The sequence below is a fragment of the Lipotes vexillifer genome, unplaced genomic scaffold, assembly GCF_000442215.2.
Source record: "Lipotes vexillifer unplaced genomic scaffold, Lipotes_vexillifer_v1.1 scaffold892, whole genome shotgun sequence".
Taxonomy (NCBI): Eukaryota; Metazoa; Chordata; class Mammalia; order Artiodactyla; family Lipotidae; genus Lipotes; species Lipotes vexillifer.
In genome coordinates this window covers 136,506-153,622 of record NW_006786445.1, presented here as the reverse complement: position 1 = coordinate 153,622, position 17,117 = coordinate 136,506, and the positions used below count along the sequence as shown (strand labels likewise).

The 17,117-nt window shown below is 52.1% G+C and overlaps 1 protein-coding gene across 2 annotated transcripts in view; it reads left to right on the top strand.

Moving 5' to 3' along the window:
* The window catches only part of ABCC8 (ATP binding cassette subfamily C member 8), a 76,689-nt gene that overhangs the window by 28,278 nt on the left and 31,294 nt on the right, over positions 1-17,117 (top strand). For both annotated transcript variants that reach the window (XM_007458781.1, XM_007458780.1), the window contains exons 9-15: positions 2,680-2,814; positions 3,144-3,306; positions 12,140-12,180; positions 13,358-13,503; positions 15,717-15,822; positions 16,002-16,118; positions 16,511-16,586. In XM_007458781.1, coding sequence (XP_007458843.1) covers positions 2,680-2,814; positions 3,144-3,306; positions 12,140-12,180; positions 13,358-13,503; positions 15,717-15,822; positions 16,002-16,118; positions 16,511-16,586 — 784 coding nt within the window. The remainder of the gene's footprint in view (positions 1-2,679; positions 2,815-3,143; positions 3,307-12,139; positions 12,181-13,357; positions 13,504-15,716; positions 15,823-16,001; positions 16,119-16,510; positions 16,587-17,117) is intronic.

The window sequence follows — 17,117 nt, the reverse complement described above, 5'->3', positions numbered from 1 at the left end:
TGCGGGGGTGGGGGGAGGAGATTAGGTAAGAATTTTTACCTCCGCAAAGTACTTACATTTCCTTATTTATCATGAAGTATCATTTGATTTTCTGTTTTAATTCCTCAAAGACTGTACCTTTGCCCTTATAGCTTTGACCAGCCCTCAAGACACAGTGTTACCATCGGAATTGATACAATTCCTTCGCCCAGGTCAGGATTCCATGTGGAGCCTGGTTGGCCACAGGGCACATGAGGCTTTTGATGGTATTGAAATTAGCTCAGGAGCCCCTGTTCCTTTGTCCCCAGGGGCTCACCCTCATTTGTAATCTTTTTTATTCACATATACTTTTTTAAATAACAGTTTTATTGAGATATAATTCACCCATTTAAAGTGTACAATTCACTTTAGCATGTTTACAGAGTTGTGCAACATCATCACAATTTTAGAACACTTTCATCACCCCGAAAAGAAACCGACATCCACTGGCAGTCACTCCTCATCCCTGCCCCCAGCTCTAAGCAAACACTGATCTGCATCTACTTTTGAAAACCTAATGAAACTTTCTTCTCAGAAAAACAAATGTGCATTCACACATTTTGCCTACAATTTAAGGGGCTTTGTGGGCCCCCTGAAGCTTATTGACAACCATGTCAAAGATCTTGGCCATAGTGGGGACCTCTGTGCTTCCTCATGCCATGGGCATCGGAGGCCCAGAGAGGGCAGGGACCTTACCCTGGGCCACACAGTGAGCTGGTAGCAGCACCATACCCAGGTATCGCCTTTCTGTGGTTCCCTAGTGACAGAGGTCCCATGAGGCTTGTTTGTTTGTTTTTAAGAAGGAGGGTCAGGGACTTCCCTGGTGGCCCAGTAGTTAAGACTTTGCCTTCCACTGCAGGGGGTACTGGTTCGATCCCTGCGATCCCTGGTCCGGGAGCTAAGATCCCACATGCTTGGCAGCCAAAAAACCAAAACATAAACAACAGAAGCAATATTGTAACAAATTCAGTAAAGACTTTAAAAATGGTCCACATCAAAAAAAGATCTTTAAAAAAGGTCAGCCACCTTGTCTCCAGCTAAGTGTCAGGCACTATTCTAGGTTCTTATCATATATATGTTCATTTAATCTTCACAACAGTCCTGCTAAGGGGGCAATTAAAATTACCATTTTAAAAATGAAGATGCTGAGAGTCAAGATTGCACTGCCAGTAAATGCTGGGACTGCATTCAAACTCGGCTGCAGATTCCTGGGACTGCGATCTCCCCACCACTACACGAGATTGCTTTCCTAGCCTGAGACTAGGAGATAAAATAGTCCTTTTATTCCCCACACTTGCTTTGCACACTCAGAATCCCTGATTTCTGGTATGTTCTCTCACAGGGTCCATTCAGACCCCTGCAGAAGGGCAGAGGGGGAGGAAGGGTCTGGGGAGCGTGACAAAGGGTGGCTGAAGTGTGAGGAGGAGGCTGGTGGCAGTAGAAGTCACATCCCCAGCTCTTGCCCCAGCGGCTGCCAGCCTTGGAGGTGGTGGGCGTGCAGACACCGACCCCCCAGCCGGGGCCGTGGCAGTGACTCTGGCAGTGGTCTGAGAGCTTCCCTGGTATCCTGCTCTACCCAAGCTGCTCAACAACACCCCGACTGCCTCCAAATGAGGACAGCTAATGGAGAGAGTGGATGCCAGGGATAGTTTTCCAGAAGGATGATGGGAGTGGGGGCCAGCAAGAGTAGGAAGGTTTTTCATCTCCTAATGTGCTCCTCTGCCCATCCGTGCCAGCATTTAACATCAATTAAACACTGGGAGGCAGGTGGTAAAGGGGTCATTTACCAGCCCCCTTGGAACCTGCTAATGCAGGAGGCATTCTCTAACTAATAGACACAACAGAGCCACCCACCCACCCTTTGGCCCTTGAGATGGTGCAGGAGCTTAGTGCCAATTTGGTGTAGGGCTCAGGGAGTGCAGGGCCAACCCAGACACACTTTTGTTTTCAATTAAGGAAGCAGCACATCTGTTCCTCTAGAATAAGTCCTGAATTTAGAAGTGTCTGCCTTTGAAGGCGACCTGAGAAATTGTCATCTTGATGCTTTGGGGGCTGGCAAGAGTAATTTATACTTCTCATAAATATTCAAAAACCAGCTGTCATTTACATAAAGCTAGAAACAGAATGAATTCTCTTTTTAGAGGATACCTACCAGATTCACTAAAAATTAAAGACACCAGGAGCGTAAGGATGAAAAGTAAACTCTTAGACCCTGGACTGGTTTTGTCTGGCATGGATGCAGCTATTTTGCTCCTTTGCTTACGTATCACTTTTTTCCATTGAGAGTGAACCATCAACCTTGAAAACCAGCAAACAGAACAAAAGGTGCTGTCACTCACTGTGCAAACTCACCTCTTAGACCTCCATCTGCAAAAGTAGACATGGAGAGAGTTAATGCCTCAGCCAGCCTTGCAGATAAATGCAGTTAGTTACCAGCCCAGAAATTCTCTTCTTGTGTGAGAGCTCATCATGTTAATCCCTCGTTCTGAAATTGCTTTGTAACACCTCCTCCTCTTTCCCCCAGGAAACTTCTGAAAGCTGGACACAAAGGCATGTCCCACTTTAGGGCACTGGGTTACTGGGTGGGGGGGGGGGTGCCAATACCCCCTGGCAGGGAAGCCCCCAGATCAAAGGGAACTCATTCCCATGACCCTCCCTCAGATTATCGTGGGTGGGATTCTCCTTTACTACATCCTTGGAATCAGTGCCTTAATTGGAGCAGCTGTCATCATTCTGCTGGCTCCAGTCCAGTATTTTGTGGCCACCAAGCTCTCCCAGGCCCAGCGGAGCACACTGGTAAGTATCTGTAGGTGTGCATGTGCCCCCTTTTCCCATCCTTCCCCCATACTGCTCCCTCTCCCCTTACATTAGTGGGTCTCCTCATTCTTCTCCCGGATGTCACCAAACAGCGCCCCACACACACATCCACACTATGACTGACCTTAAGCAGGTCACTTCAGCTGTCCAGGCCTCGGTTTCTTTGTGAAATGGGATTAATGGAGCATCCCTGAGGAGACGGAGGCTGGGCAGAGGCTGTGAAATGGTGAGGGCGTTGACTCACCTCCTTCCTCTTGGGTGGGATGGGGGCAAAAGAAACCCTTCTCTGACTCGGTGACTCCTGGCAGGAGTATTCCAACGAGAGGCTGAAGCAGACCAACGAGATGCTCCGTGGCATCAAACTGCTCAAGCTGTACGCCTGGGAGAACATCTTCCGCAAGCGGGTGGAGATGACCCGCAAGAAGGAGATGACCAGCCTCAGGGCCTTTGCCGTCTACACCTCCATCTCCAGTGAGTCCCCCGCAACCAGCCAGCCCTGTGTGCTGCTGCCTACATGCCAGGATAGGGTGCCAGGGCTGGGGGAGGAGGTAGGGGTGGCAGAAGCTGGAGACTGGGAATCATCCCATCCAGGAGAGCCTCAAACTGTCTCTTGTAGCAGAGCTGCCAGAAATCAGTGTTCTTCAGCCATTTATCGAGCAAACGTATTGAGAGCCTGCTACGTGCAGGTCCCTGGGCTGGCCCTCAAGGTACAGTGATGAGAAAGATAGATGTGGTCTTTGATGTCTTATTAAGCTGATATGTTATTGAGAGGCAGCAATAAATGAATAAATAACAGCAGTTTTGAATCCTCCCAAGTGTGAGGACTTCTTTTCAATAAGTCAGACTGAGCTGCCAGTGCCTTAAGGAAGCTGCAAGGAAGCTTTCATCTACATGGGGCCATGAGAGGTAGAAAATTTCTCTTTAAAGAACAGAAGCTCAAGCTTGAGGTACTCACAGGTGTAAGGACTGAATTTACATTAACCAAGTGGTTTGGAAACCCCAAGCCCCGAAAATAGAGAAAAAAAGACCCAAACTGGTAAAATTCCTATGGTCCCAGAAACACGCATATTAAAACCATTTTCCAGAGAACATAGGACTCCAGTGGCAAATACTCATGTTAAACAATGAGCTGATAATAAAGAAATAAAAATCCTCCAGAAAAGATGTACCACCAGAGTGAGAGTCAGCAAATAGGAGAATGAGTTCCTCAGTACCTCGAGATAATAGAATAGTCTGAAAGGGATAATAAAATAAATGCTTTAAGGGAACTCCCTGGCAGGCCAGGGGTTAGGACTCTGTGCTTTCACTGCTGAGCGTCTGGGTTTGGTCCCTGGTCAGGCAACTAAGATCCCACAAGCTGCACGGCATGGCCAAAAAACAAAACAAAATAAAACCAACAAAATAAGTGTGTTAAAATAATTAAAGGAAGGCACAAGACAAAACAGCAAAAAGAAAGCCAAAAGAACTTCTAAAAATTAAAAATTTAGTTATTGAAATTAATTCAGCTGGCCCCCTGGTCAGAGTGGACATATAGAGGTCAGGTGATGGATGGAGTCCTGGCCCAAGTTTATCTCACAGTTGGTCTAGTGGTTCCATGGATCCACACCTTTGTGGTTACTGACCAAGTGCATAATTGGGATGTAGATATTTAGCAGCTAGAAAACCTCATTCTGATTCCCTGATCTGTCCAGTTTAAGAGCCATTTTGGTAGGAAGGGCCAAGAGGAAGCCCCCAGAGAGAAAAAAATAAAAAAGAAACCAAAAACAACTCAGTGTACAGGTTAAATGAATTAACATAGCTGAAGAGAGAGTTTGTGAATAAAAAGATAGATCTGTGGAAATTACACAGAATGTAGCAAGGAGAGATAAATGGAAAATGTTTTTGTAAGTTGGGAGAACCATTTTACAGATGGGAAATTGAGGCCCAGAGGGGGGCATCTTCCTGAGGTCACTTCTGAGGTTAATGGCTTGGCTCAGACTAGATCCTCTGGAATCTCTTAGACACCCAGCCTCATGCTGTTTTCCACCCAGAGCCAGAAACCCAAGTGGGGTGAAGAAAACTGAGGGCACAATGGGCACCATTTTCAGGCTATTGTCTCTGAATAGAGGAGAAACAACCCAGCATGGGCTCTGACGGGAGTGGGAAATAGGGAAGGAAATTAAGAGAGGTGGACACTATGACTACCCTCCCCCCTCCGGCTGAAGTTGGTTCTCTTGGTGTGGCAGGAAGAGACACACCTGTGGGCATGGCAGTGCTGGGCAGCAGTGGAGGGTGCACCAGATGTGTCTCCCAGAGAGGTGCATGGAGAATGAGGTGGCCCCTCAGGTCATCTGTGTGTTCCTGGCAGTCACGTTACCTAGAGAGGGGGTCCGGTGGGCTCAAGTGGCCAGCATCCAACCTGAAGGTTCTCACAAGGTAGGGCTTGCACTGAGCACTTCCTTGTGTCTGGTCAGACCATGGCGTCCTGGTTCAGGCACCAGTGGCCAGGCCACCCACCATCATGGCACCAGCCATGGCACCCTTCTGCAGAAAATCCTGCTAAGAGCTGATTTTCTCAGAATGGAACGATGAGCATGGCAGTCTTCCTAGATTCTTCACCAAGACACTCCAGGTTCCTCAGCCGTGACCTTGTGGCCTCCAAGCACCCCTGGGCTGAGCACTTGATAGGACAGGAAAAATTAGGCAGGAGGCTCTGGGGAGCTCAGAGAAACCAGTGTCCACACCCTAGGCCCTCTTCAGCCTCTCTGTCAGCTCTGCTTACCCCTGAGCCTGGTCGTGGTAACAGTAACCCCACGCTGTGTACAGACCCGTGAGTTACAGACACCTAGCTTCCAGACACCCCATCGGGGGAACAACTGCTGAGGTGGGGGAGGTCTTCCTCCTCCCGGCAATAACGTGGCAGGGTGGAGTAGGGCGGGCTCACTGTTGCTACAACGGGAGAGAGGGAAGGGAAGCCGTAAGGAAATTGGGAGCACCCCAAGATTACTGACAGCAAAGTAGGGACAGCCTCTGGTCATACAGGTGGGGGCAGGTGGCAGCTACTCTGGTTCTAAGAGATGTATGCTTATTTCCTGCAATCCAAACTTCAACCTGCTGGGACATGTTTCCTATGTAAACAACATCATAATATGCCTAGGTTCCCAGGCTATAGCCCACTAAGCCTGTCTAGTAGGTGCTTTTTGTCCTATGGGGCCCCCAGAAGACTAGCGATGGCTTTGTGAAGGGTCTGGAGCCAGGAGGACCTGGGGCAAGGGGGCTCCATGTTGTCAAGAGCTGAGATGACAATGGCTCTGGAGCTAAACAGGGGTCTCCCCAGGGCCCCTCACCTGTCCAGTACTTGGTGACCTAGAGAGAGAAACAGAGCAGCCCAGGCTGGTCCCTGGAAGAGGGCAGAGAGGAGGAAGGGGAAGAGCCCTCCGGGAGAGAGAGCTTTGAAAGCCAAGTGCTGTTTGCTCTGTGTTCGCCCTTGCTGGGATGGGTTTCTTTGTGTTGGTCGGCAGTGGGTTGGGGAGAGACAGGGCGTTAGGTGAGGGCACCGCCAGGCTGCAGTTATATGCTGTGAGTTGTTTTCATTTACTTCCTCCTGGACTTCCTGCCTTCTGCTCTCTGTCACCCAGAATTAGGACACAGGTCATTAAGCTTGAGGTAATGGGGCATCTTTCATTCTCGCCTCTGGCACCAGCCATGGGGTCCTGTGGCCACAAAGGAGCCCAGGAGTCACATGTCCTGATGGGGCCCATCCTGGTGCTGCCTGCTGGGCTTTCAGTCTGGTCATTGTACACCAGGCAGACAGACTGTCAGGCAGACAAGGTTACCTCTGATGCTCTGTCTGATGGTCTCATAGTGGCATCACTGAGAGCTCCTGTTTGTGGAGCCCTGAGCTGGTGCATGGCAGGACAGAGCCAGGGGATGAAAAGGAAATAATACAGTTTCTCTGCCATCAAAATCCAGAATCAGCATTTCCTCTCGAAGAAAAACAGATGTGAGTTACTCAGAGGGCGTTAAGTGAGCCCTGCCTTGTGCTAACCACTGGGAGGGATGCAAGAGACCAAAAGATGTGCTCCTGTTCTCAAGGAGTTTATACTCTGCTAAGAAGTCAGAGCTAACATACCTGAAACAGTGTGGCAGGGAGCTGTCGACCACGGGGACCTGCTCCACGCTGCTGCCCAGCAAGCCTGACGTCGTTTAACCCTCCAAACAACTTTGTGAGGTTTGTCGCACTATTGTCCTATTTTACAGCATGGAAGACTGAGGCTCAGGGAGGTGAAAGGACTCTCTGAGGTCCTCAGCCAATAAATGGCAGAGAACAGAGAAGTAGAAGGCCTGCACGGCCTCAGAGTTCAAATGGAGCTTCATGCAAGAGGAGGTGTGGCTGCACCTGCCACAGGCAGGGTTTCAATGAGCAGAAGACAAAGTGGGGAAAAGCTGTGAGCGAGTGCTGTGCTCAGTCCCCTTAGAAACCAATTCAACCCTTATTTTCTTGCAGAACCCGCATAGCTCTAGGTGTCCAGTCCAGCCGTAAATTTGAGGACAAGCTTTGCAGGGGTGACACAGGGGTCCCAGGCCCTAACTGTCAACCAGTTGACATGCTGCCAGTTCATTCTGTCCTTTGTGCAGCACCCATTCCACCTCTCTGTGCTAGACTCTCCTGAGGCCCTGGACATTAGAGAGGAGGCTGCACGGTCCTCACCCTCGCAGTCTTGTGGGAGACCATGCCATGAACAGGGGCCGTGCCTGTGGTTAGAGCCACAGGGTCAGTTCTAAATCCCCCATGTTCTCTTTCATGGGCACACCTGGCCCTGGCCTCCTTTATTTCTTTCGTTCCCTTGTCTAATAAATATTTACTGAGCACCCACTATGTGTCAAGCCCTATGCCAGGCCTGGGGGATGCGGCAGGCTGTTCACAGTCTAGTAGGGAAGCCAGACAGGCAGCTGTGTCGTGAGTGACAGGAACAGAAAGTGGAATCCATCAGAGCGGCACCCAACCTCATCTTAGGAGTGGTGGGTGTCAAGGAAGCCTTGTGCTAGGTGAAACCCATTGCCGACGCCCAGAGGATCCCATGTCAGCCAAGTGAGGGGAAGAATGTTCCAGGCACAAAGGCCTAAAGGTGAAAAGGATGACGGGTGTGTTCAAGACTCGAGTATATCACAGTGAGGAGAGGGTAACAAGACCAGATCATGCAGGACCTTGTGTGCTGGGTTTTCTCCTGAGGCAGAAGAGGCATTGAAGGATTTTAAAGGAAAGGTGGGTCTGCTGTCTCTTCCAGTGTTCTGTGGTCAGGGGTCTTCCCTCTTCCCACCTGGATCTGAACCACAGTTAGGTGGTTCACATCAAATGAATGTGACTGGCCTCATGCTATGTTTTGAAAAGCAAAAAGCAAGCCCCCAAGCTTGGATGGAGGTGTGGGGTGGGCAGGATGGTGCCTGTGAACCCCATTCACAGGGCACCCAGCACCTGCCCCTCCCCGCAACCCAGGCCCTGGCTATGCTTGGCGAGTCTCTCCTCCTCGGCAGAGGCTCTGACTCAGAACAGCCAGTGTGCGGGGACAAGGAGACCTCCAGACCTGGTCCCCATTCCTTCTCCAGCTTCTCTGAACTTCAGCGTCTGCCCTTCCTTCCACCAGCTAGTACAGCCACAGTGGGTTGCTGATGCATAGCCTGGCAGGGGGTTTGGGTGTCTGAGGGAGAGCTGGAAGCCACAATCAGTGTGGCTGTGAGCCTCCTGCCTCGCTTCCACCACCTCCAGCGCCGGACACACGCCACTGCTTACTTTCCTTCCCTCTGCTGACTTCAGACTAACTACCGGACTGAATAGCTCTGTTCACTTCGAAATGCCTTTCCCCTCCTACAGTTGCAGCCTGCAGTTACTGTGAGCTGGCAGCTCCTCTCCTGGCCCTGGGTAGGGGAGGGGGTGAAGTTAACCAGAGGCACAAATGACTCACTGTGCCTCCCCATGCATGGCTTCTGAAATATTTATCAATGTTTTGCAAATGAAAAGCTCCTGCTATTGCAGTGGTGGGGGGGGGGTGGACTGCTACCCACAAGGCCAAACAGCATTCCTTGGCCAAAGCCCGGTGGGCAGCGGGCGGGGGAGCAGTTGATCTGAGCCCTGCTTTGTTTTCAGTTGATCTGTTGTTTTGTTCTGTTTGGGGGGTATGAAAAGCTAACACAGTTGTTCACTACGGAACCCCCAGAACACAACACAATGCCTGAAACAGCGGAGACCCTCAAAAAAGAATTTCTGAATGAATATTTCTTAAAGGATGGAGGGGCAGTATTAAAACAATAGGTACCCTTATCACTACTCCATTACAAAAAGGCTTTCCCTCTTTTTTTTTTTTTTTTTAATTTATTTATTTTGGGCTTGGGCTGCGCTGGGTCTTCGTTGCTGCGCGCGGGCTTTCTCTAGTTGCAGCAAGCGGGGGCTACTCTTCGTTGAGGTGAGTAGGCAGTGGCTTCTCTTATTGCAGAGCACAGGCTCTAGGCGTGCGGGCTTCAGTAGTTGTGGCACGCGGGTTCAGTAGTTATGGCTCGTGGGCTCTAGAGCGTGGGCTCTAGAATGCAGGCTCTGTACTTGTGGCACTCGGGCTTAGTTGCCCCGCGGCATGTGGGATCTTCCCGGACCAGGGCTCGAACCCGTGTCCTCTGCATTGGCAGGCGGATTCTTAACCACTGCGCCACAGGGAAGCCCGGCTTTCCCTCTTGAAGGTGGCCTTTCTGACCTGCCTACATGCAACTAAACTTTTCCATAACAGCGTCACACTCACACATCGTTTCATAATCTTCTGCTTTCACTTAGTGTTATTTAACAGTATTCCCTACTCCCTAACATTCAAGAGTTGAGCACTGTCATGTCCTTCTTTTTAAAATTTTTTCCTAGATCAAATCTAAGTGAGTCAGCCCACCCCATGCCAAAGTTGGAGAGAAATCTATTCTTGGTTATATTTCCCACTCCTCCACTGCCTTTAATGTCCCATCGGCCCTTATGCGGTTCAGGAAAATGGAGGGTCCCTGGAGTTGCTTTTTTCCCTCATTTACTAAAACAGCTGCTCCTGTTGGAAGTTTCCAGTTTACTTGGTTTCAGTGGTTCGTTGCTGTGGTTGTGGTTTTTGTGTTGCTGTGACAGACAGTGCTGCAGCTAACACCATCTTGCTGAGGGCTTTGTGCTTCTCTTGAGTGATCATTCAGGATAAATTTCCAGGAGAGGGATTATAGGATCAGAAGTCTGAACTTCTGTGCAGCTCCAGCTACAAAGCACCAGACTGCTTTCTGAGCGAGTTGTACCAATTTATAATCTAACTTCCAAGCCTATTCTTTAGCTGGGAGTTGAGCCCCCTTGTGTGTGGGAGGGGTCTCGGCCTGGGGCAGGGGCTGAGGTGGGGGTGCACAGGTACCTTTTGACAAGATGGGCAGGAGAGGAACGGAAGATGGCCCCTGCCTGAGGGAGCTCCCTGGAGGAGCTGCCTTGGACGGGAGGGACGAGGCTAACTGTCTTTACAGCTTCATGGTTGGTGATGGTCAATGGCCCAGGCCTGATGGACAGCCTCCTCTCCCTCCCTCTCCCAGACAGTGATGGCCATGCTGTGTCCTATGTCCCAGATCTGGGTTCCTTATGCTGTGGGAAAACCAATAATGCTTATCCTGCCCCCTGCAGTACAAGAGGGCTGTGAGGGAGGGCTGTGGCATGGAGGTGGGCACCAGGAGACCATGGAACCTTCATCAAGAAGGGCAATTAAATCACCGTCATGTGTGATATTAGTGTTGATAAAAAAGCCTTGTGGTTGGAAAGATTGGCAGTGCCCCAAGGGCTCCAGCCATATCTTCTCCATGAGACAGGGAGCCCTCCAATGTCAGGGCGCATAGATTGGGGATTCCCCAAAGATGGGCACAATATCTTTCCTATCTGCTTGGGAACCCTGTATGGGCATGTTTCCTCTTTCCCCATCCTATAAGGTGTCTCCTTGGAGCATAGTTCCTGTCTCCTTCCTCAGACTGGGAGCCCCCTGAGAACTGGGACCATGTTCTTCCACTCCCTTGGGGTTCCACATGTCTAGCACACACCATGTATGTACTAGCTGGTGCAGAACTCTTGGAGTAAGTAGACAATCAGCTTCTTGGAATGGTGTTGATGGTCTGGAATTCTTCAGAGTGTCAGACAGTTCGCCATTCATTAAACAGGGCCCATGTGCACAGGCTCTGCCCTTGGCCTCTGGCTCCTGGCTCCTGGCTCCTCCTTTAATTTGGCTAATGGCAGAACCAGACTCCTTTCTGGCCTGGCCTGGAAGAGGCTCCTGGAAGGAAGGAGGAGGAGGTGGGAAGGTGGCAGCTAGGATGGGCATCTCTTACTCCAGGAGGGCTACTCTCTCTGGAAGTTCTGGCCTGGGGTCAGGGCACTCCAGGGCATCTCACAGCTTGGACCAGAGGAGCAGGGATAAGCTAGCAGCCCATGAGGTATAATACTCAGGTGGCACTGAGGCATCACAGAGGCCTGTTCCCTGCATTACCTGCTCTCACCTTGGAGAGAGCCAGAGTATGTGAACAAGTAAGTACAAGTTTACAAAAATCAGGTGAAGAAACCGAGGCTCAGAGAAGGTGAACGATCAGCCCAGGATTACACAGCTTAGAAATAATGGGGACTCCGCCCTTCACTGACTTTAAGTTCAGATCTCTTTGCTCTTTGGGGTCCCTATGAAGAGCCTGAGGGCCACACCATAAACAGAATAAGGAGAGGGCCTCTGTTGCAGCAAACCAACTGTCCCACCTGGGCGTGGGCTGTCAGCCTTAGAGCTAAGGCAGACCCTGCTTCCAGCTGTCCTCAGTCACTAATACCTCAGTGTGAATGAGTCTGAAATCCTTCCTAAGAGCCATGGGAGACTAGGAAGGCTCTTAGCCTCAGAGTGAGCCTGGCTTGCGGGGATTCAAGGACCAGAGGTAGAGGAAGGAGTAGCAACTTGGTGCCCCCAGAAACACGTGATGCTGACCTCATGGTTGACCACAGGCCGCCAGCTCTCCAATCCCTTCCCCTGCCACTTTCGCACAGGGCTTTCTTCACACTGTCCACGTGGAGCAGAGTAAGAGCATTTCAACCTTTATTTAAAGGCTTAAGTGTCAGAGATGGAGATAAGCGTCCTGAGGGACACACGTTAGGAGCTGGAGGTGCCACAGAACTAGAGTTCTGCCCAGCTCCACCCCGCAGGCTGGGGAAAGGACCCCAGAGGCTGCCCTGCCTTCAGACCAACCTGGGCAGCTTCACTTCCAGCCGTCTCCTTCCTCCCACTAAACTCCCCCCGTGCTTCCTCCGCAGTTTTCATGAACACGGCCATCCCCATCGCAGCTGTCCTCATCGTAAGTGGATCCTTTCTTCGTCTCCCGGTGAGAGTTGGTTGGGCGGGGTGGGGAAGGCTGTCTGGCGTGAGAGGCGCCCAGGGTTTGGCCTTTCTGCGCAGGGGCTTCGGAAGATGGACTCAGCAACGGGACTGAGAATAGGGTGCTGGATGGAGAGTCTATATATGCAGCCGGTCCCTCCTCCACTGCCCCACTCCAGGCAGACAGGACCTCCAACCCCTGGCCTGGAAGACCTGACGCTTAGCCTCTAGAGCAATTAAACTTTTTTTAAAAAAAACAAAACAAAACAAAACTATCAAACTTTCTTCATTATAAAAGTAAAAATTTCTACAATGTTTTTGTAGAAATTTTGGGAAATACAGAAGGGAAAGGGCAAAGAGAACTTAAATCACGCATAATCCCACTGGCAACAAATTTAATGTGTTTTTCTCTAGTCTTTTTTTGATTCACAGAATACGGCATTTTTACAAAATTAGGATTGTGCTTCCTATGCAGGTTTGTAAACTGCTTTTTAAAATTTAAGAATATGACACGAGAATTCTCCATGCCATTAAATATGACAATGGTGGTTTTCTAAAGCAATTTTGACCAAAGCTGAGTAGAAGCTGAACAGTGGGGGCTGGCAGTACGCCCCTCAGAAAGGCCCCACGCCCACAGCCCCTCACCCAGGGCTCCCATCCCTGGCTGCTGTGACTTTCCCCCGGGGCCGGCGTCCCTGAACTGTGGCGAGCTCACAGCCTGTCAGTCACACTTGGGAATTCACTTTCAACGTGACTTATTGACTTGGTTCCTGGCCTGGTTCCCTGGGGAACTCTGGGTAGCAGAGGCCACGGAGCAGAGCCAGGTACACGGAGGCTGGGGGGCAGGCGGCAGGCGAAGAGGTGGTTTTGTGATGATCATGTTCACGTTTCCGACTGAGGACTCCAGTCTGAGACGGGGCAGAGCTGACCTACCCTGAGGGCTCCTCCCTGGTCATTCCTGGAATGAGGGAGGCAGGGCAGGGAGGGACGGTTCCATGAGATGGCTGTGAGGATGGTGGTGTCTCCAACCCAAAGGGCCCCTAGGTCCCCTGCTTCCCGCCTCTCATTTCCTTCCCAGGGCTGAGGGCTGCCAGTGCGGGAGGGGCCCACACTCTGAGTCACGCTCTGCTCTGTCGCATCTGTGCCTCTGTCCGCAGACCTTCGTGGGCCACGTCAGCTTCTTCAAAGAGGCCGACTTCTCCCCTTCGGTAGCCTTTGCCTCCCTCTCCCTCTTCCACATCCTGGTGACGCCACTGTTCCTGCTGTCCAGTGTGGTCCGGTCCACAGTCAAAGCTCTGGTCAGGTGAGAGGAGGGTCCAGCAAGGGCAGTGGTCAGGCCGCTCACGTGTCGGCCCCAGGGCTCCCTCTGGTCACTGCTACAACCACAGCTGTTTGGTCCCAGGACATGCCTGCCCGTTGATGTGGGCTTCACTGAAGCTGGTTGTGGTTGGTCAGAGGGACATGGGCCATGTGTATCTTCCCTCCCTCTAGTCCCTGAGAAGGACTAGCCAACGTGCTTATGTCCTCCAAGGAGAGTGTCACCTCCGAGAGAACTCCATAAAAAGGAAAATTCAATGCTGAGCCAAATTTGGTATAACCTCATCAGTTCTAACCACTGGTCCTAGTTCTGCCTTACGGGGCCCCACGGAATGAGCGCCATCCCTCCCCCACGTGACAGCCCCTCAGATTTCAGAAGGTATCGCAAAATCTTGGTCTTCCCCAAGCTGAATATCCCCTGTTCTCTCCACGGGTCTCAGCGCCTTCACATCCCCACTCAGTGGAGCAGCTTCCTCCGGGTGCCTGTACACCCTGTCCCCAGTTGGCTCGCACTCTGGGAGGCCCCACCTCTGGGCTCTAGAGCCCAGTGGTGACTCTGCTCCTCTCCCAGAGGCATTGCCTTCTTGGGAGTGAAAGCCTGAAGGTAGAAGGCTGAGGCTCTGGCTGGAGAATGCCACAGCTGGAGTGCGAAGATCTCCTTAGGCCTTTGAAACAGTTCCTTGAAAGCAAGGGCCAGTTGTGCCACTGGGGAGAGCTGGCTATGTCCTTTCTCATCACCAGTGGGACCAGACAGTAACAAATGTCCTCTGTACCCAAGCCCCTCCAGCCTTGAGGGAAGTGACACCCCTGTCTCGGGGACCCTGGCAAGTCCGAGGCAGCTGGCAGGGAGGGGTAGCTTTTGGAATGAAGTAGCTGATGGAAGGAGGGTCAAGGATGGAAGGGGTCATAACGCAGTAGAACTGTGGTCATAGGAGTATCTGACTAGGGAGTAGCCGGCCGGAAAGGGATTAGCTCCCGTTTCCAGGGTCGGCTATGCTGACTCACTTTTGTTGGCCGTGGCATTGTGACTTCTAATGATCAACCCTCCTCCCCCACCCGCACCCCAGCCTGTGATTCTGTGTAGAACCCACAGATTCAAGGATGCTACACCTATGGGAAATCCCTTGCCTGAGTCAGAAGTATTTCTATGTAAACCGTTCTCATGTCACCATCATCAGGATAGCTAAGGCCTTTTTATTTTTATTTATTTATTTATTTGCCATACGCGGGCCTCTCACTGCTGGGGCCTCTCCCGCTGCGGAGCACAGGCTCCGGACGCGCAGGCTCAGCGGCCATGGCTCACGGGCCCAGCCGCTCCGTGGCATGCGGGATCCTCCCGGACCGGGGCACGAACCTGTGCCCCCTGAATCGGCAGGCGGACTCCCAACCACTGTGCCACCGGGGAAGCCCGCTAAGCCCTTTTTTAAAGAGGGAGACCAGACACTGGGCTGAAAGTGGGAACGGGACACAGCCTGAAGGTTGACCCCAAGGCCAGCTCCTCCCCTCCCCCACAGCTCCTGCCAAGTCGTGTTGGAACAAGGACAGAGGGGGAATGGGGCGAGGCTGGCTGTCTGCTCCTGCTGTGGGGAGGGGGTGTCATGCCCAGAACAGAAATAGGGGTGGGGGTGGCCCCAGGCTGTTGGACATTTAAGCCAAAGTTGGGAGAGGGGCACACCATAAGGAGATCCCAGGTGTGGAGAATAGCCTTTTCCTCCATGAGTTGGGAATAATACCTCTTCCACACCTCCCCCAGCAAGATCAAGTTATATTACGGGGATTAAATTACGTGCTTATGAAGTATTTAACAGTGTTTCATGTATATTACGTGATCAAACAATATCAGTTGTGGTTGATAGCCAATCCTAATCCTAATTAACCTAAAAGTAACTGATAAAGCCCAACATCCTTCAGTCTAATAACTCAAGACTAATCAACTTTAACACTAACCCTAAAACTAGCCAATCCCACCTGATCCACGCCCTAAACTACTCCAGCTGACTAGTAGACCCTAACCAACCTTGGTAACACCTATCGCCCCCCATGGGATGCCCCCTGTCTGTCCCCTCCAGTGTGGGCTTTTTGAGGGCCACACCTAGAACCTGGCATCTTCTCAGAGCTGCTCTCTCAGGCCTCGCCCTCCTCCCTCTCCCCTCCCCTCTGCCCTGGGCAGGGTGAGGGGTGTCTGTACCTTCTCTGCAGCGTGCAGAAGCTGAGCGAGTTCCTGTCCAGTGCAGAGATCCGCGAGGAGCAGGGTGCTCTCCGGGAGCCCGAGCCCCGGGGCCAGGCCAGCAAGTACCAGGCGGTGGTAAGTGCCCAGCGTCCCCTTGCCACCACCTCCCCCCCCCCACACACACAGTGTTTTTCTCTAATGCCTGCAGCTCGTGCCCTACTCGTCCTGCCTCAGCCTTTCCTCACTGGGGGGGAGCTCCCTTCCCTGCACAGCTCCCAGCCCCTGGGCCCTCACCTCCTCCTAACCATCCCCAGCCCCTCAAGGTTGTGAATCGCAAGCGTCCAGCCTGGGAGGATTGTCGGGGCCTCATGGGCCCGCCGCAGAGCCTGACCCCCAGCGCAGATGGGGATGCTGACAACTGCTGTGTCCAGGTGAGCCTGAGACCCCGCACCCCGATGCTCGCCACGCAGCGCCAACTCCAGGAGGAAACACTAAGTCTGAAGCGCCAGAGACCTGTGTGCTGAGCCCTCTGCCCTGGAGGTCACCCTGGCTGCCTGTAGAGTCCATAGGAGTCCTGAAACCAAGGACAGTGCTTCCAACTCCACCAAGTGGGGGGACCTGTAGCAGTCCCCTGGGGAGGGTGCCTCAGGTAGAGAGGTCTGCACGAGAAGGCCATTCCCCCACTCCCCTGCCTTGCAAGTGATTTGGGGACTGGAATCAGAGTTTTCTGGCTTACATGAGGGAGGGGAGGCGACGGACTATTCACACTGAGACCCCAGCTGCCTTTCTGTTCTCTTCCGGGGCTGGGGTACCGCCAACGAAGATCATTGGAGGCTTCTTCACGTGGACCCCTGATGGAATCCCCACACTGTCCAACATCACCATCTGCATCCCCCGAGGTATGGCCCAGCTCACCCCTCTATCATGGTCTGGGGGTGTCCCCCTTGGAGTCGTGTTTGAAGTGCTCCCTCCCCACGCCCCCCTGAGTGACGTGGGGAGAACAAGAAAAATCAGGATTGGTTGAGTACCTGCTCTGTGTGCACTCTTGGTGGGTGCTCTAGGGTATGAAGGTTAGAGAGGGGGTGGGCTAATTCCCCGAGGAGTCCATGTGCTAGGCAGCAGTGCAGCATCAAGGACAGGGCAAGACAGCGGGGCCTTGATGTCAAACCATCTGTTGCAGACAGAATGGGTGCTTCACAAAAGGAAAAGCAATCCCCAGTAGCCAGGGAAGTCGTAGTGGAAGAGGCGGGGATTCTGCGAATGAGCAGGGTGCCTCGGGCCATGAGGCAGCATGAAAATTCTGCAGGGGAGGCAGCAGGAGCAAAGCATGGAAGTGGGAAGGAAAGGGTGCCCTTTGTTGGGACTGGGAGGTGCTGGGCACACTTGAGAGCATTGGAAGGAGAAGCAGGTGCTTAGGAAGGGGCGGGGGG